The 18,528-nt window shown below is 44.5% G+C and overlaps 1 protein-coding gene across 1 annotated transcript in view; it reads left to right on the top strand.

The window, feature by feature from the left end:
- The window catches only part of ANKFY1 (ankyrin repeat and FYVE domain containing 1), a 46,846-nt gene that overhangs the window by 6,893 nt on the left and 21,425 nt on the right, over positions 1–18,528 (top strand). Inside the window, exons 2-7 of the mRNA XM_019545454.1 lie at positions 4,349–4,541; positions 7,730–7,848; positions 12,104–12,239; positions 15,904–16,027; positions 16,807–16,956; positions 17,666–17,831. Coding sequence (XP_019400999.1) covers positions 4,349–4,541; positions 7,730–7,848; positions 12,104–12,239; positions 15,904–16,027; positions 16,807–16,956; positions 17,666–17,831 — 888 coding nt within the window. The remainder of the gene's footprint in view (positions 1–4,348; positions 4,542–7,729; positions 7,849–12,103; positions 12,240–15,903; positions 16,028–16,806; positions 16,957–17,665; positions 17,832–18,528) is intronic.

Raw genomic sequence — 18,528 nt, 5'->3', positions numbered from 1 at the left:
TTCCTCCGCCCTCATCTTCCCCTTCCCCCGACGAGCCTAGTTTAAAGCCTGCCGGAGGAGGTCCGCCAATCTAGAAGAGAACACACGCTTACCTTTAGGGGAAAGGTGGAGCCCGTCCCACCCCAGCATGTCTCTTGTTGTGATGAAGTACCGGTAAGTACATCATTGATTATGACATCTTGCTGTTTTCATAGGCCAGCCAGGCACACTATTCAAGTGTCAATTTACCCTCCAAAAGCTATTCAAGCTTGTAGAAATGTTCCAGGTCTAAGGTGTAATACAAATAGATCCTTAAAGGCCTGTTGCATGCAGACTGGGGCACTTGTTTGAGAAGTTCTCTGTCTTGGTCTGGATTGCAGTAGACTAATCAAATTGATTGTAGCAGTGCAAGTGCTTTTGCAGTGAGGCAACTAAAATGAACTGGCAAAACTTAATTGTTTTAACAAGATCATCTTAAATCTTCTGAATACTAAACTTTTCTGCATTCTAAAAATGTACAACTTGGGAGTCCTACTGCATGCTTTGGAATGTATAAAGTTGTTGCATGTAGATATGTATTTATTTATTTATTTTTTACCAGGTACCTCTTGGAGGACCAGATGCCATCATGCTGCTGTTGCTTTTCCTGTCTCTGCCATATTTGACTATTTTATTGCACATGCTTGTGTTCGTTTATTGTACTTTTCTGAAGTCTTTCATGGTACATGTGCCTTCAAGCAGCAGGCATTGATTGTACAGACCAGTGGTCTCAACTTTTGATTGTGCACCCCATCAGTAAAAATTTTTTTGAGCGCACACATCCCTGATTATATGTATATTTATATAAATAGAAGTTTTAATATTTTCTTCCCACACCCCAGTGGATAGTCTTGCGCACCCCACTTTGGAGACCACTGGTATAGACTGAGGTTCTGTGCTGGAGTCGCAAGTGATTGAACTGATGGTATAGTCTCTTTCTTCATCGGTTTCTTGGAGTGTCTAACTCCAGTATGTAGGTGGTTGAGGCATTGTCATCTTGGCCATGGTTCATCAGCCCCTGGTAGCAAGGACTCAGCTGCTGGAATGTCCTTTTTTTGTATTTTCTTCAGCCTCTCATTCTATATCTGCAGTCTCATGTCTCCCTGGGTATAACATCAAGAAGTTGGGTGTTGGTGAGAGAGTTCCTGTGTGACTTCAGATGTTTGTGCGCTGTGCGATGGTCATACAGTGAGTGTGTCGCTTCTTCAGTTGCTTGATTTGTTTTATCCTGCTGGCCACTGCTGTTCTGATATCAGGCAGAGCAATGTCAGCCAGCAGGTACACGCTGTTTAGATTGGTAGGCTTCAGCTAACTCTGTGATGCATTGGCAGCTATCACTTGGAATGGGGTCAAGGAACTTGGCATGTATGGATCTCTTCCATACAGGGTATGCATACTCAGCAGAGGAGAAACTGAGCCAGAACAGTGGTTCAGATGGTTGAGGGGCTAGCTCCCCACTTCAGTTGGTGAGCTTATATAAAATGCTGCTATATGTACCCACCTTTTACTTCATGATGTGTTCTTTGTATGAGAGGGTTTGATCAAGGGTGACTCCCAGATAAACTGGGGTTGGACAATGGGATAGTGGGGCCCCAAACCTTGTAATGTTGAGCTGGCAGTTGGCCTTGTGGCTTTTTGGGTGGAGGGCACATGCTTGTGTTTTTGCTGGGGTGGCAGATTAGTTTTTCAGTCTAGTATGAAGTTAGGCCAATTAGTACCTTGCTTTGGGTTTTCTTCAGAATGATCAGAGTCAGTGTTTTGGGCTTTTATGCACAGGTTGTCTGCATAGACTAAGCTTTTTGTTTTCACATTGATTGGTCACACTGTCTACAGCACAGATAACAGATGCTGGGTTCAGATGTCAAAACACTAATCAGTAAATGGTCCCAATGGATCAATGCTACATAGCTTAATGAAAACATCATGGGTCAGCTGTGGTCTGTATAATCCCATGGGAGAACTATAGGGCAGAGATCACAGGTTTGTGTTTTTGTTCTTTGTCCCCGCCTCCCCTGAAATCTTGGCGTGGTGGGCTTGATGGAAGCAGCCTGAAGGGCCTAGTCCTCTGTAAAATGGGCCTATGTCCGACAGTGCCACTGAGAAAGGAGCAGTTCTGCAGTTTCCCACTTTAATGTGCCTACTTGCCTGAGGCAAGCTATGCTTCTCCAGGTCCAGTTATCTCCCGACAGACCCAACATTTGAGAATAGTTTCTTCCTGGAAAGCTCTTTTTTGGAGAAAGAAGAGTGTCTGGTATAGTTGTTTTGTAGCTAAATACAACTTGTGCCCAGGTTCTTCTGGATAACTCCTGGAAAGTGGCATTCCTGTGAAATCATAGTAGGGTTGTTTTCTTTTAAAGCCAGTCATCTTGTGTACGTTTCCCCGCTCCATGTAATTGAAACCAAGGAGCATAGCCAGAAAGTGGGCAGATATTGAAACTCAAAGTTTAGAGCATCTATAGCAGTGGTGGCTACAGTTCTTGGTAGGCAAGCCTCAAGTTTTAATGCTTGCCCCCTTCCTAATCTGCCTCATGCCAAACATCAGGTACCCATGTCATTTGCAGTACATGTACTATGGGTTGGCCCCCCCGTGATCTAGAGCCAGTTGTGAAGGACAGCTAGACCTATTGTCTGTCCAGATGAGCATGGCTGTCTGTTTCCCTGGGGACAAGTAGCAGTGGTGTATCTTGTGTTGCTGCCACTTGTCCCTGGGGAATGCCTGTGCCACGCGTGCTGGTGTGTGGCAGGGTACCCCGGGTAGGCTACAGAAGGCTGGGGCCGGCAACTGTGGTGACCCCAGCAGCCTGCCCTGAGGGTCTTGAGGAGCTGCAGTCATGGCACTGCTGCAGCTGGGAGCCTGGCCTGCAGCTGGCATGTGGTTTCAGTTGGCCAGGCTCTGGTTTTGGGTGGTATGTGCTGCCACCACATGCACTGCCCTGCTTTCTCTTTTTTTTTTTCCTGTAACTTTTTTGACCCTGGGATCTTCTGGGGTCAAAAAATCCCCCACACTGCAAAGTAGCAGTGTGTGGCACACCTGCATGTGCGGTGTGTGGCACTGCAGATAGACCTGTGGCGCCACATACTGCATGTCTGCACTTGTCTAGATGCTGTATTGTGTCCTTTTTCAAGGGTGAGCCATGCTAGTATTAGAGGTGAGCTTCTTGTAGCTGATTCAAGACTGTGACTTACTCACCTTTTCTCTAAGAACAAAACTCTTCTGGAGTCCAGGGCTCATGGGATACCATCTCACCAATGGCTTACTTGCTAAAGCAACTTGGAAGAGTTGTAGGAAAGTAAAAACCTCTTTGTTCTTGTCCAAGCAAACTAATTTTCAGTATCTTGAAGTATAATTGGAAAAGACTTGGGCTACCTAGTCTTAACAGCATAAGGTTCTGTGTTTCATTTCTGTATGTGTGCGCACATATTGTTCTCAGATATCCAGACATTTCCAGTGCACCTGCCCTATGTGAAATAAGATGCTTTGGGAGAGAAACTATTAAAACAAAACTGGGCTTGACTTAGAAATTCTCAGGTTGTAGGCACTCTTGCTTGGACTGGCTAAGAGATAGTAACAGAACTTAAGTTCAAGTCATTTTGGGTAGTTGTTGATCAGGGTTCCAAATCTCCCTTATTTAGAACAGTAGGGGATGAAGGTGGAGAACCTTGGGGCAGCCGTTCTCTATTGGGTAGGGCAGAGTAGGTTTTCTGCATCTTCTAGTGAGTCCTCTTGTGCAGCGCCTGCTGAGCACAAGCGTCTGTCTGGCACCCTGAGAAATGCTGTACAGTTGAACTTCCTGGTTGCTCTGGGTGTTCGGTCTGAATATTGGTTTGTAGCTTGGGGATGGGGAGTGGTGGTGCAAGAGGGAAGCTTTTGACCTACCAGCCCCACTACCACATTACTGTGGAGAGCCTGCAAACCTCCATAGGGCTCTACAGAGCATTGATTGCCAAAAATTAAGAATGTTGTTGTTTGTGTGTGTGTGTTTTAGCTTTCCCTCAGTCAGACAGTTTAGACACTTAAGTGGTATAAGGCTTGGGCCTCAGAACACTGTTTAGACTGCTTAGCTAGGTCAGGATTATGATTAAATGCTCTAAAATTGTGTAGAGAAGATCCAAGGAACAGGACACAACTAGTAAGCTTGTCTCACTGGCTGGCTACAAATCGGGCCTCACCAGTGCTTGGTGGCAAGTGATTTTGGAGAAAAGACTTGCTGAAATGTGAAGCAAATTAAATGTGGGAGGGAGGGCTGGCTTGAAACAGAGGTGGTACTTGATTACTCACTTATCCCTGGTCACGTTTCAGTCTTTAACAAAACTCTTATTTACCTTGCAGAGGAGGTGGCCAAGTTGGAAAAACACTTGAAGCTTCTTCGCCAAGAGTATGTCAAGCTGCAGAAGAAATTGGCAGATACGGAAAGGAAATATAACCTGTTGGCTGCCCAGTCAAACCGAGGGAGTGCTGATGACTCCTTCATCACTCGCCTTCTTGCCATTGTAGCAGAGCTGTATGAGCAGGAGCAGTATAGGTAAGTGAGAGAAGCATTTTTGGGTGCAAAAGTAGTATGGAGGAAGACTACAGGCCAAGATGCATAGAGCAGGCTAGTCTCCCCATTAAAACTGGAAAACTAATCCTTCTAACCCAGCGACCCTCAGCTAGGGTACTTTTGAGGTCCACTCAGGCGTACTGCTGAGTGCCACACAGTGTTAGCACAGTTAGGCATGCAAACATGATTCACAAGATAAATCCTGAGACTTCAGATAGGAATCCAGAGTGTTAAAAACGTTCTGACCTGTTTATGGGATTTGAGTTCTTTTGCAACTGACGAATTACTCTTTTTTTGGACTACATGAAAAAATTGAAAACTAAATGTAGGTATATTCCAAGGGGTGCCTTGCTTAAAATAAGGTTGAGAACCACTGTTCTAGTCCACCAGACTCTCAGTGCTGTGCCATTAGCAGCCCTGAAATGGATTAGGTGCCATCACTGATGGGGTGCTCTGCCTACAAGATGTGGAGCCTTACTTTCATATGAATAGCTGAGAGCAAGTGATTACTGTCCAAAATAGGTCTGCTTAAAGCTGCTTAGCAGTACCTTAATATTGAAATGACAGGATTTGGTAAATGGCTTTGCTGCTCGGATGTGGCTTCCCAGAAAATTTTCCTATGCCTTTAAATGGAGCGTGATCTGATTTTTAGCATGTTTGTTTGACTTTTATATTTAGTAAACAAAACTAAAAAAGTACCCTCATGTTAATTTTATGTCCCAGTAGCCCAAAGCGTTTGAACTGAAATATTTGAATTGGGGGGTGGGGGGGAAATTTAAATACAGCACACTTAACATGGTTTAATGTTATGTTCACATAACTTTGAATTTATTTGGAAAGAAGTAGACTTTTTTCGGATGATGATGTTCCACCATTTTTGTATTGGCTTTCTGTACATGTCTTGTAGAAACTGTCCTGAAAGAGTACATGTTGTTAAATATTTCTTTGTTCGTGTTATGCTGGCATACTCCTGCCTGCAGTATTTACATCTACCAACTTTCTCCCTTCCTTCAGTGGCTTGAACTTCACTATAATGATGCTGCACACCTAGTTTTATCCTGAGTTAGGCATTATTATGACCATTTCAAACCCAAAGCACTAAAAAACCAACAGATCTTTTATGCAAACACTTCCAACTGCCCCTGCTCAAGAGAAGAAATGAGACAATGTGTTGTGTTTGCTGAACTGAAAGTGAATAAAACATTAATCCCCGTTTTAGTCTGTCTTGCTTTCACTTGCAGTCCAAGATGAAATAAGAATTTTAGCTTTTGGTTTTGATTTGACCTGCATAGCCAACTAAGTGAATTCATAACTTGATTTTTGGTTTGATTTATTATGTGAGTATATTTACGCTTCTGTTTGCAAATCAGGAAAACATAGATGTATTCTCTCTCACCCTTCCTAGGGATAATCACCTGAAAAATGTTAATTACAACTTTGAAACTGCCAAATCTGCCTAACATTGTATTGGCATCCATTCATTGTTCCTAATGAATTTTATGAAACAATGATTTTTTTAGAAATGGAAAATTTCCCGTGGAAAAATAAACACTGGAAAATTTTCTGCCCCACATCTCTGCTGCCACTTGCGTTTTTAAATACTTCCTAGCTTATCGGCAGGGTGTTTTTAAAATGGGTTGTACTGTACAAACATGTATTCTCTATTCATCAACTCTGTCATAAAACTTTTTTGTTTTACAATGCCTGAGGGTAGGGGGGCAGAGTGGAGAAAGGACACCTGATACTTGATTGAATTCCTCAGGTGCAGTAGTACCTAAAGTGTATAGCATCTTCAGTTAAGACCAAGGGTTCAAAAACTAGTTACTCCTCCCAAGAACTAAATCCTTTCTGAAGAGACCTCCATGCAATGTGGTGTTAACTGCACTCTTTTTAACCCGTCTGTCACTTCCTGTTTTGTTAACAGGAAGTGACCAGAAAGATTCTATATTCTAGTGTGCTAGAAGCTTGATTTGTAGTCCTGATATGTTCTCCTTATAACTAGATGACTGCTACATATCATGGCACCAAATTTCCTAGTGCACAGGGTAAATGCAACTTTTGAAACCAGAAGGGTGGTTTTTTTTTCCCGGTAGAGCTGTTAAGGATGGCTAGTAATAATCTTAAGTTTTCCTGGCTCAGACCTCTTGTTTTGTATTAATTAACTGAATGACTTTCTCTTCTAATCCCTGATTAGGCGTTTCCCTAGCCACACTCCAGAACAGCCAATCTTAAGAATATGCTTACAGCAGAAAGCCTAGCTTCTATCTGCTATCAAGATTGTACAAAATTACTGTGGCTTGATTGCCAAGACCACAGATCTTCTTTTGTATAGTTGAAATCCTGGCTTTGTAGCCAGGATGGCATAACTCTAACAAGTGGAACTGGGTAATGATGCGAATAATGAAGGGGGGGGGAAAAGAGGCTCTTGTAAAGTAAGCCTTTGCTAAGTTGTTTTTTGTGGAGGTTTCTTGAAGTACAACTCTTGATTACCTTCATGCTATGCATCCTAGTGAAAATCATTCATTGCGTCTAAGAGCAGAACACTTTTCTTGTATGAGCACTCCCCCTCCTATTGTTCTTGATGAGGCTCACAACTTATTAGGGAATTGATACCTTGATGAAGGTAGCGATCAATTTGTTACTCACGGCATTCTTTGTGTGGAAGTATAAGGTGGTCAATATGGGATCCAAAATGGTCTTAAAAGTAACTGCTTCCCAGCAGATCTATCTTTTGTGGTGTCTCCTGTCATACAGATGACTGCTGTCAAATGCCTTGTCTACAAATGAAGCATGTAATCTATGCTGAACATCTTGGGGGGCAGGGGGACACGGTGTTCTTGTTCTTCCCCCTTGCCTGTCCTTCATTTTGGTCTGCAATATTAAAAATGCAAAATAAGCTCATGCCCTGTGACTCTTTTTTTTTTAAAGTGGTGTTTTAACTTTCATTTCTTCTCATTGGTAAGTGGGTTCCTTTTGGGAATTTAACTGGTTGAGAGCAATACTTCCAGCTCGTGTTAATCAAGGCAATCCCACGTCTCAAACAATTGGGCCTAAATTTGGATTCTGAATTGTTGCAGCTGTAATGAACATCTAGATTCAGAGTCTGTACATGCTTAGGCACAGAGGGGGCTTGTATTTTTACAACTGTACACTTTTCTTTCTTTTATCAGTGATCTGAAGATAAAAGTTGGAGACAAGCGCATCAATGCTCACAAATTTGTGTTGGCAGCCCGCAGTGAGGCTTGGAGTCTAGCCAACTTAATGTTGACTGAGGAACTGGATCTGTCAGGTTAGTTGCTGCCTGGTGGTGTATGATGCTTTGATTGCCTTTGGAACAGCTGATGAAAGGGTGCTTGGGAGAAAAGGTTACATCTTAGCATTCAGAGTATTACTTTCTACAGAAAGTAGACCCTTCATCCATTAATTATGAAGCTTAGTCTGTCTGTGAAATATGCTAACAGGCTTGCAAATTCAGTGTTAATTGTAGTTAAATCAATAATGTGCCTTCTTCATTTTAATGATGTGGAAGTTAAGTGGTGTGGTCCATTTTAAATGGAAGCTCAGCATAACTAAAGAATGCCTAGAAGAGCCTGATTTTCTTCTCTTTGAGGATTGGGAATATAAAGATAACCACTATGACCTCAGCCCTGGTAGCATCCTCTCTTTATCCTTGGAGAAAAAGCTCTTTGGTTTGGGAGGAAAAATTGCAAGCTGTTTAGTTTCTGCGACTGGGTGCAGCTTTTACAGCATGATCAAATGAATGCTTTAACCAAAGATTTTTTTTTTTTTTTTTTTTTTTTTTTTTTAAGGCAGTATGTCACACACTCTCACTTGTGATCTTACCATTGTCTGAAGTGAGACTTCTTTTCTTTCTTCCCCCTCCCCCATATATGGACAATGATTGAGGTGATGTTTCTATAGTCTGCCAGTATCCATTCTTCAAAGTCTCAGTTCATTCCATCCTACTTAACTGGATCAAATGGAGGCACTTATTAAACATGACTTCACCCTTTTAAATGTGTAATGGAACTACTGACAAACCTGGAAGCTATTTAGCAGCCTCTTAATCTCACTCATGAAACCACTCTTCAGCAAGGCTTTTACTCACCAGGGTCTTGGGATAGCCCGTTGGTGGAGACTTCTTTTAAAGAAAGTTTGTTTCATGGAAAAAGTGTTCTGTACTCCAGTGTTGTGCTGAGCAAGCAGTTCTATACTTGCAAACTCTCTAGAGAAGCTAACTGAAAATCTAATTCAGTGCATGATTAAAATACTAGAGGTGCACCGACAGATTGGTCCATATCATATTGGCACCAATAAAAGGAAAATGGACATAATTGACAATTGACTTCTTTGGCTGATATGGCCAATTTTTAATGTTGCCAGTAAATGCTGTGTGGATGCATGCAGCCACAGCATGCCCAGGGCCAGGAATACAACCCAGTAGCTTGCAGAGCAGCATCCAGCTGGTAAGTCTGGGGAAGGGAGTGGGGCTGGGGTAGGCGCTGCACAGCTGGGGCAGGGTGTGAAACAGCTGCAAATGGCTCATCAGGGAGGAGGGGGCAGCTTCTGCCACTGTACACCCTGGGGGAAGCATGGGGGGCACATGTTCCCCCCTCCATATCTATTCAGGGTTTGGGGCCAGGGGCTGTGCTTGGGGTAGGCAGCAGCAGTGCTGGGATGTGGGGCTACAGCAAATTTAGGAGTGGCTCTAGCCCACCCTGTAGCGCCCCTCCCCGCTCTGCTACCACCTGTCCCAAACACAGCCCTGGCCTGGTGCCCTGCTGGGAAGAGCTCACCACAGCCCCTGGCCCTGAACCCATAGCAGCAGCCTGCCCTTGCCCCTGCACAGATCCAGGGGGCACATGCCTTCCATGCCTCTTCCAGGGTGCACACAGCAGCAGGAATCCACCCCCCTGGATAAGCTACTCGCAGCTCCACCCTGCACTGCTCCCCATCCCAGCTGTGCAGTGCCTGCCCCAGCCCCGCTCCCTCCCTCACTGTGGGAGGCCTCAATCTGCTCCCCTATGCCCTGCCCCTCCTCCTCCCCCTCCCCCAACAGAGTTACCAGCCAGACACTGCCTCCAGAGCTGCCAGGCTGCATGTTGGCAATTGGATCTGTATTGGCCAATATGGCTCATTTTAATAATCCTCCCTCAGTATTGGCCCAAAAAATCTTTACTGGTGCACCCCTATAGAGTACTGTTGTGTATACTGTCCTAACTACTATCTAGACTGCACTAGTTTGCATGGCCATGGCTTCTGTTGCATTTCTGATCCATGAAGTAGTGCTGGAGAAATAGGTGGAAACCAAGCTTTGAACTCTGAAGCTCTCAACACTTGACAAGTGCATAACTACTTTCTTTGAATATAAACTGCTGAGAAATGAGTACGTTGAATGACTTAGCATTTGCATGGGGGGATGTAGGGTCAGACCATCACAAAGCTGATTTCACTCTTGAAGTTCTTCAGTCAGCTACCAGGGTGGTCCATGCTGGCTGTTAAGTAATAAACAGCATTATGAAAACCCTGTCCCTTCTTGGTAGGGGGCTGATTTTTAGCCCAGTAACCTGAAAGAAGAGATGCTCACTCTCTTCAGCTACCCGTAAAGGCATACTGACCCGTCAGCACTGCCTCTACCCATGCTGTTAGTTGAGTCATGCTGGAATAGAGCAGCATCACCAAATCGGCCATGTAGGAGTGCAGGGATGCCCTGCAGGAGGGTTTCTCCACCTTCCTACGATTCAAGTAGCCACAAGAAACTTGTTAGCAAGGAATTCCTTCTAGCAATTAAAAGCTGTCTGTGATGCATGCACACAGCTCTTTGTGATGGTTCCTTTTTTTTAAGGAGTTGGTTGAACGCTGGGATGAGCCAACCAAGCCAACTGTGATGAGATGTTTAGCAGTGATCCTGGATGACCTCCTTGGGGTCCCTTCCAGCCCTGTTCTAAGATTGCATATTCAGTTACAGCTGGTATTTGCCCTCAAACTGCACCAGGGCAAACGAGCACTAAATCTTTCTCTGTAGGGAACTGAGACCTTCAGTTCTAACAAATACCATGGCCTTGTATGACTATACCACAGTCTAGACCACGTACTGTTGCTTTATCCACGTTCTCTTTTTTGTGGTTGGAATTGGCAGGCGAAACTCTTCCCAGTTTCTCTATTCACTCCTCAGTTTCCTAAGAGCTTCCTGTGCAGGTAGCTATGGAGCTGTTTGGTTTGTCTGATCAGTGCTTCATCATTAAGGTTAAGATGAAATGCAAGGTTAGGTTTGTCAGTTTTCAAGGGAGTGGGGGTGGGGAGAAGAGATTGGGCATGCTAAGAAACAGTGCCCGGTATTAAAGCTGCAGTATGTACCAGTTTGGTCTGATTTGGTTGAGGTGTACAATTTTGCTAGCCTGGTGCTCTTTCTTAAGGATTATATTGTATGGTACTTGAAATAATGGCTAAATCAGAGGCTTAAAGAGTCTTTTGGGGCTATAGGCTATGTCTATTAAATGCCGTACGCAAGAATCTTTACTACCTGGCATGTCCTTTTGTGTCAACAGACCCAATATCTTTTTTTTTTTTTCTTTTTAAACAGTGGTTTGGGGAGCAGAATCTTGTGTGCTGAACTGCTTATATTTTAAAAAGTTGATGGAACAAATCCCATTGCTTTCCTAAACTGAGTATACATTTTAATAATTGGTCCTCTCTATACTTCATATTAAATGCTGTCAGCAGAATTGTGTTTGACAGCAGTTTTGGGGAAATTGAGGGTTTTAAAATTCCTTTGACTAGTTGATATGGCTTCAGTAAGAATGCAAGCAAGGAATGCAGTATACCAAGGTTGAAAAGGTCTCTGGCCCTCTTGGTGGGGTCTCCTTTGCAGATTTTTAAGGCCTTTGAATGTTTCAGTCAAGGTATCTAAAATACTAACTCTGGAAAAGGTAACCTTTACCTTGGACTTCCCTAGCACCTTTCTTATGAAAGAATCTCAAACAACTTTTACAAACTGACGTGAATTTCTTTACCTGCCACTGAAATGCAGCCACTTCTGGATGGGACTTTGGCAGCTGTCTAATAGCACAAGGCAACAATAAACAGTTTGAGGAAAGGAAGTGAGGAGTACCTTTTCCAAATGAAACTTCAGAGGGAGCTTAGGTATGCGGACTGTAACTACAACATGGGATTTACTCTGGACGGTAGAGTTTATACCCTGCTACTTCAGAAGAGATGCTCGCTGCACGCGCTGCTTTAACATGGTGGTCTTGAGCAGCACAGTGTTCCTGAGCACTCTAAACTGTAGGGCCAGTACTGATCAGGAGGGAAGTGTGCCACCTCGCTTGCTGTGGCACTACTTACAGTGTCAAGGGCTTTCTTTTTCTTCCCATATGACAAGCCTTGTTCTGCACTGAGATCTAAGATGGTACAGCTTAAACTGTGCCATCTTCCATAGACTTGCAGCTTGCCTTTTTAAGGCTATACACCGACTACTCAATTAGTCTGTTACTTGGGTAACTGACTCTTCTCTATTCATATCTTCCTTGTCCTCCTTGCACCAGATGCTGACCCTGAGGTGACCATGGCAATGCTGCGATGGATCTACACAGATGAGCTAGAGCTGAAAGAAGATGATGTTTTCTTGACAGAACTGATGAAACTAGCTAACCGGTTTCAGCTACAGGTCCTTAGGGAAAGGCAAGTCTTGGTGAATGAAAGCAAACTCTGTGACCTCTTGTGGCTAGAGTCTAATTGGGGGGAATTAGCCCCTTGTAATAATAATAGTAGCAGATGTTGCTCAACTCCTGGCTCTGAATAAAAATTGGCTTGGTTTGTGTAACATGATTTTTCAAATGATAAGAAATTGAGATGTATCCTTAATATTGGTAGATGAACCACTTGCTATAATATTTTATGTATTCACAGCTCATCAGTTGCATAAACCTGTGTCTAACTTTATTGTTGGCCAGTCTAAGTAGGTAGCAACTTTCATAGAAAAGTGTTTGTCTCTTTAAGTCTGTCATAATAATAGGTACCCTTTAGTGACTTGGGGGAGGGGGTCCTTGATTTTTTTAGAATCTTATTTTAGCAACAATATTTTTGTGTCGTTAAAGTTGCCATTACAAAGACTGCTAGTGGTTCAGATCAAAAGAGCAGTTGCAGAGTTATGTTTCTTAGTAGTATATTGGCCATTCCAAATGTACATTTGGGCTGCCTTGCTTATAAATTAAATGGTTTTTTTTTTGTTTTGTTTTTTTTAACTAAGTACAGGCTGCCAAATGAGACCTAGGGAAGTGGGGAGGCAAAATGATTGCAAGTGTCTGTCTTGTTTCTCATCCCATTTCTCCAAAGGATAGAAAGTCTTTGACTTTTTTTTTTTTTAGTCATGAGTCAACTCTAGGGGTGCATCTACACATGCAGGCACATGCACTTGCAGCAGCTCAAATAGGAGCAGCACAGATTTGAGCCGGGCAAGCACTTTTTGGTGTGGGGCAAGTTGTGCCACGTGGGACAAAATAACCCTGCCCAGCTCCTCCCCGGATCTGCAGCCAGAGGGAGCTAGAGCTTGGGGCCAGCACCTGTGCTGGCCCCAGCAGTATAAAAACCTCCCCTGGCAAGTAGCTGAGGGTTACTTGCTCTCAGGAGCTTCTGGGCCCTGGCCAGCTGCTATCTGGAGACACTAGCCCCTTATGCCAGCTGGACTGCTATAGCAGCCCTGACTGAGTTCCCTGCGCCCTCTACCCACTGCAACAGTCTGGCAGTGACTATCTGGCTATGACCTGCTGCCACCTGTGACAACATGTGGCCCCAAGGCTGCATGCCTGCCAGACCTGGATGGAGATTGTATGGCTGCAGCAGAGGCATCTGCATCTCTGGGCCAGCTGCCAGCAGGCTATGGCTGCACAGTTGGCCTTTGTGCACCACTACTGCCATGTATGACACTGCCCTGCCATCTGGGCAGCTGTTGGCCTGAAGATGTTCCAAGTGTGGCCTGCTTTGAACTGTCAAAGCATGTCCTCCTGGCCCCAAGTGGCCAGGAGGTCAGCCACCTCCAGCTGGGTCCGGGGTGCCAGCTCTGAGCAGCCTTTTCTGCCTGGGTCCTGCCGCTAGCCTCACTAGCAGGAATTCTGGTGTTCCTTATTTAAAAGCTGCAAAATCTCAGATGTCTTTTTAAAAAAAAACATTCCAAATTCACTCTTTAAAATACTTGAAAATCCATGTTCTTCCGCAATTGAAACAAAAGACTACTAATAGAAATTAGTTGAAATATTTTATTGATATATTTACAGTTTTAAAGCAACTTGGAAGCCTACCAGTGTCTCTGTCGTCATAATAAAATACATTCTAAATATTTAAATGTTTTGATGTTGCTTTTGCTCCCCTCAGGGCTTACAACTCATGCCCACAGCAGCTGTCTGGCACTTGAGGCCAGATCCCCCAGTGATGCAGCATGGCCCTGGCCACCTCAGATCCAGCATTGTCTGTGGAGCCTTCAGGCAGCCCCAGGCTGCTCACGGAGTCACCTGAGGCTCTGCACCACTTGTAGGAACTGGGTGTCATGTTGGGCTGGGTCCTGCCTCTAGCAACAGCGCTGCCAGACCCATGGTGTATGTGTGTGGAGAGAGCAGGGCGGAACCTGGCCCAGCACAGCACACTAGCACACCTTTGCACAGGAACAGGAGGCGTGGCTTCTGTGCAAAGGGGTGCCTTGCTGGCCTAGGCAGCTGGCATCTTTTCCGTGGGGCTCAGGTGGTGATGCTCTATTGCCTGCTGTAGGCATAGCGCCACAGCCATTCACGGCTGCCTGAGCCTCATGGAAAATGTGCCCTGCTGGCCTGACCCAAAGCCAGTGTGTCTTTGCACACACTGCTGCACCTCCTGCTCCTGTGCAAAGGTATGCTAGCAGGCCAGGCTGGGTCCCACTGCGTGCTTTGTGGAGGGACTCGAGCAGCAGCGGCTGCACGCCTGCTGTTCCTCCTGTCCCCTGCACTAGCCAGTATGGCTGTGGCTCAGCCACAAACACAGCCAGTGGCAACGCAGTGCTGTGTGACCCAGGCTCTGTGCGTGCTGCACAGACCTGGCCCACTAGACACGGCTTTGGATGGGATAAGGAAAGCCATGCACTAATGGGCTGGGTCTGTGTAGCATGTATAGAGCCCAGGTCACATAGTGCCATGTTGCTGCCAGCTATGCCTGCACCCAGGCCACAGGTGCACTGGCTGCTGCTACTGCCAGTACCGTGAGCAGGGGGCCAGGCATGTGGCAGCCCCTGCTCAAGCCCCTCCACAAACCCATCCTCAGACCGCACGTCCCTACTTACCCATGATAGTGCCCGGGTCCCGATTCTTGCCACGCTTCTGCTTGCCCCAGCCTTCTGAGGGTTCATGCCCTGCATGCTGGGGCAGCAGGAGCACCATAGAGATGCTCTGGCTAGAAACCAGAGTCTCTCTGAAGGACCGGCTCCTGGGTTACCTCGGGGCACAGCTGGGGACCGTGACATGCCATGCCCCACTCTTTTCCTGCCCTGTCTCTTATTCTGATACCTGGATAACGTTTGTTTTCGTTTGTTTGTTTGTTTTTTGTTCCCAGTGTGCCTCTTGCCACATCCCAAACCACTCTGAGATGCAGCAAGAGGCACATGCGGGCTCGTCTAGATGCTCCCTGGAAGTCTGTTTAGTAAAGCATCCCGACATCCTGTGCTGCCTTCTCGGCTACTGGCTAAGTAGCTGCTTTTGGGGTTTAGTCCATCTACAGTTTCATAACCCACGAAAGCGTGGTAGGAATGCTGACCCCTGCAGACGAAAACTTGCATATTCTGTCTTTTCACATTACTTGCAGCCATGTCTGACTAGATGCATCATGCAAGCAAGCTTGCTTTTTCAGCCTGAAAGATGGGCCTGCTCCACTGGATGTAGTCTGTTAATTCTGGGTGATTTGTAAGACTGCTACCTTCAGAGTAATAGGTATTTCAGCTTGCTTTCATAGGAAGGAGGCAGTGTCCTTCCTTACCTCGGGACCATTTAACTTGCTATGTTTTTTAGAATGAGACAGTGTTGTGGGAATCCTCCTTTTGGCAGATCATGGTCTAGTTTTTTGAGGCTTTTTAGTTTCTGAAGCTGTTCTGACGAGACACAAGAGGGAGGGAGGTAGCAGCAGGGGACAGACAGATGAGTGGGGCATAGGGGAGCTTTCTCTATCACAGTTCTATGTGGACGTACAATGGACCATGCCTCCCTTCCTGCTTCAATATGGTTTGGCTCCAGGCATGCCTTCTAGCTGGTTGCTTGATTGCTAAACATGGCAACTCTACTCTGAGAACTTCCTTATCAGCTCTTAATACTGGTTCTGTTTGTTGTGACAGATGTGAAAAAGGTGTCATGTCGCTTGTAAATGTCAGGAACTGCATTCGTTTCTATCAGACGGCAGAGGAGCTGAATGCTAGCACTCTACTGAACTACTGTGCTGAGATAATAGCTAGTCACTGGGTAAGTACCATGGTAGGAGGATGCAGGAGAAGGACTGTGTGCACGTACCGTTTTAGATTAAGCGAGCAACTTGTAATTTCTGGGCAGAATAAGCAAGTGATATCATTTTATGATGCATGTAGCACTCAGTGTTCATAACTACTTATTGAACACTGGTTACCATTTTTAGAACCTTTTTATAATACTGTAATCAAAGGCTTCCTTTTGGAAAGAATTGCTCAAGTTGATCATTGGCCTACTTGTACTCCAGGAGGTTGGAGCAGGGGACAGAGAACAACCGGGGCGTCTGTATGCTTTGAATTCATCCTTTCTCTAAATCTTAAAAAAAAAAAAAAAAAAAAGCTTGCCTCTGTACTAACTTGGAATTTAAAAGCATCAGCTAGCCAAAACAGGCTTTTTTGGTGCATCTGGATGTATTGCAGGAAGCAAATGAGCTTCTGAAAGCCGTTCCCCTTGACTTCAATTTTCAGCCCATTAAGTAGATCATATTTGCCTGAAAGTATAAATCTTGGCCTGTCTAGGGGGAAAAAAAACAGCTGTCTGTAAAAACCAGTCAACAATGAACTATAAAATGTTCTTGTGAGTCTCCAAAGTGAGGAGGAGACTCTGTTCCTAGTCCTAGGAGAATTTGAATTGCGCCACTAGATGGCAGACTTCTGCTAAGAGTCCTGGCAAATTCCTTGAACACATGTTGGGTATGGTCAAATGGAGCAGACGACCACAGCACTACATTATGCTACAAAATACCAGTGTCACTTACTTCTGAGTTCTTACTTTAGGATGACCTGAGGAAAGAGGACTTCAGCAGCATGAGCGCTCAGCTGTTGTATAAAATGTTCAAATCCAAGACTCAGTATCCTTTGCATAAAGCTATTAAAGTGGAGAGAGAAGATGTAGTCTTCCTGTACCTTATTGAGATGGATTCACAGGTATGCTAAGAGCTACTTTCTATTTGAACTAGTGTTAACTAGAAATAGCTGTTTTAATGATTCCAGCCGTATACTTACCTGTAAAATTTGGGCTCGTGAGCTGGGTATGGAACCTGAACTGAAGCAAGGAAAAGATCATTTTAGGAAGTGCTTAGTATTTTATCTACTTGCTTCCAAAAGCTACATAACTAACTCCAAACGATAAATTTTAATATGTGGTATCTAGTATCATTGGGGATAATGGAGCATTATTGGCCTGCAACAGAACAGCTGTTCTTGAAATGATGTTGCTTGTGAACAGTTCAGTCTTTGGACTGCTCTATATAGTGATTCTGTAATGCAACTTTTGCCTCTGAGGGACTACTTGGTATAGTCTCTAGTGTTAATTTCACTAAACCCTTGTTCAGTTCCTTTTTTTTACTTGTATGTACTAACTCCTAAAGCGGTGTCTGACCAAGTACATTGCTGAATATCTTGCAGCTTTTTCTTGTTTTAAAATGAAACCCAAAAGAGGCATAATGGAGGCATAACATATATAATTTGGATTTCTTCTGACTCCGCTTCTCTCTGGGAGATGGATGGGGGGGTGGTCTTTTTTGACTGAGATCTTCCTTCTTTTAGCACTAAAGATGAGCTAATGTGCCTCAAAAAAGTAATTGGACTTCATGCTTCTTGTAGACTCATGTTGGTCAACTAAATTCTGTTGTAGCTGCCTGGGAAGCTGAACGAATTGGATAAGAATGGAGACCTTGCTTTAGATCTAGCCCTCTCCCAAAGATTGGAGGGTATTGCAACCACGTTGGTCAACTACAAAGCTGATGTGGATATGGTGGACAAGAAAGGCTGGAGTCTATTGCACAAAGCCATCCAGAGAGGTGAAGACTAATGCAATAACTTGCTCTTGCAACTCTACAGTCAGATTTTAAAGATCTTACTTGAGCATTGCTTGAGCGCTACTTCGTGTTACTTGTTTTTTTTCTTGCAGAGGCTGTTTGGTTTTAATATTGATCACTTCTTGGCAAGAGACCTGAATCTGAAACTCAATTTTTGCCTTGTCCTGTTAATAGAAATGGCAGTTTAAACGGATTATTTTGGGATGTAGATCTAGCCTGCCAGGCTGGTGACCAAAATGACTGCCACAAAAGCTGACTGCCCCTATGTTCTCCCCTGCTCCCCCAGGTTACTTTGAAGTGCAGAAATATAGGTAGATGGTGTTTATTAACATGGATTTGACTCTGCTAGTGTCATTTGCTGCTGCCACGTAGGTGAGACCTGACTACATCAAGTGGGTTTACATGGGGGAGGGGAGGAAGGTTGAGGGTTCTTTCCATCCACAGCATTTGGAAGGTGCCCTTTGTTATGCCCATTGGTTAATCATGGCATAGGGGAAATTCTCTGCACCAGCGCACTGTTGTAGAAAACCAGGATTGTCCTAGGTTCTGTAATGAGTGGCACTGGTAGTTCTTTTGGCTCCAATATGTAAAACTCTATCAGCACTCCTCTTGCACGCAAAACAACATGGAAGTACTTGAGAGTACCTAACACTCTTCAACATAAGAATAGAATTGTATG

The sequence above is a fragment of the Crocodylus porosus genome, unplaced genomic scaffold (assembly GCF_001723895.1).
Source record: "Crocodylus porosus isolate Cpor-Errol unplaced genomic scaffold, CroPor_comp1, whole genome shotgun sequence".
NCBI classification, from domain to species: domain Eukaryota; kingdom Metazoa; phylum Chordata; order Crocodylia; family Crocodylidae; genus Crocodylus; species Crocodylus porosus.
This window is presented reverse-complemented; position numbering and strand designations above follow the sequence as displayed.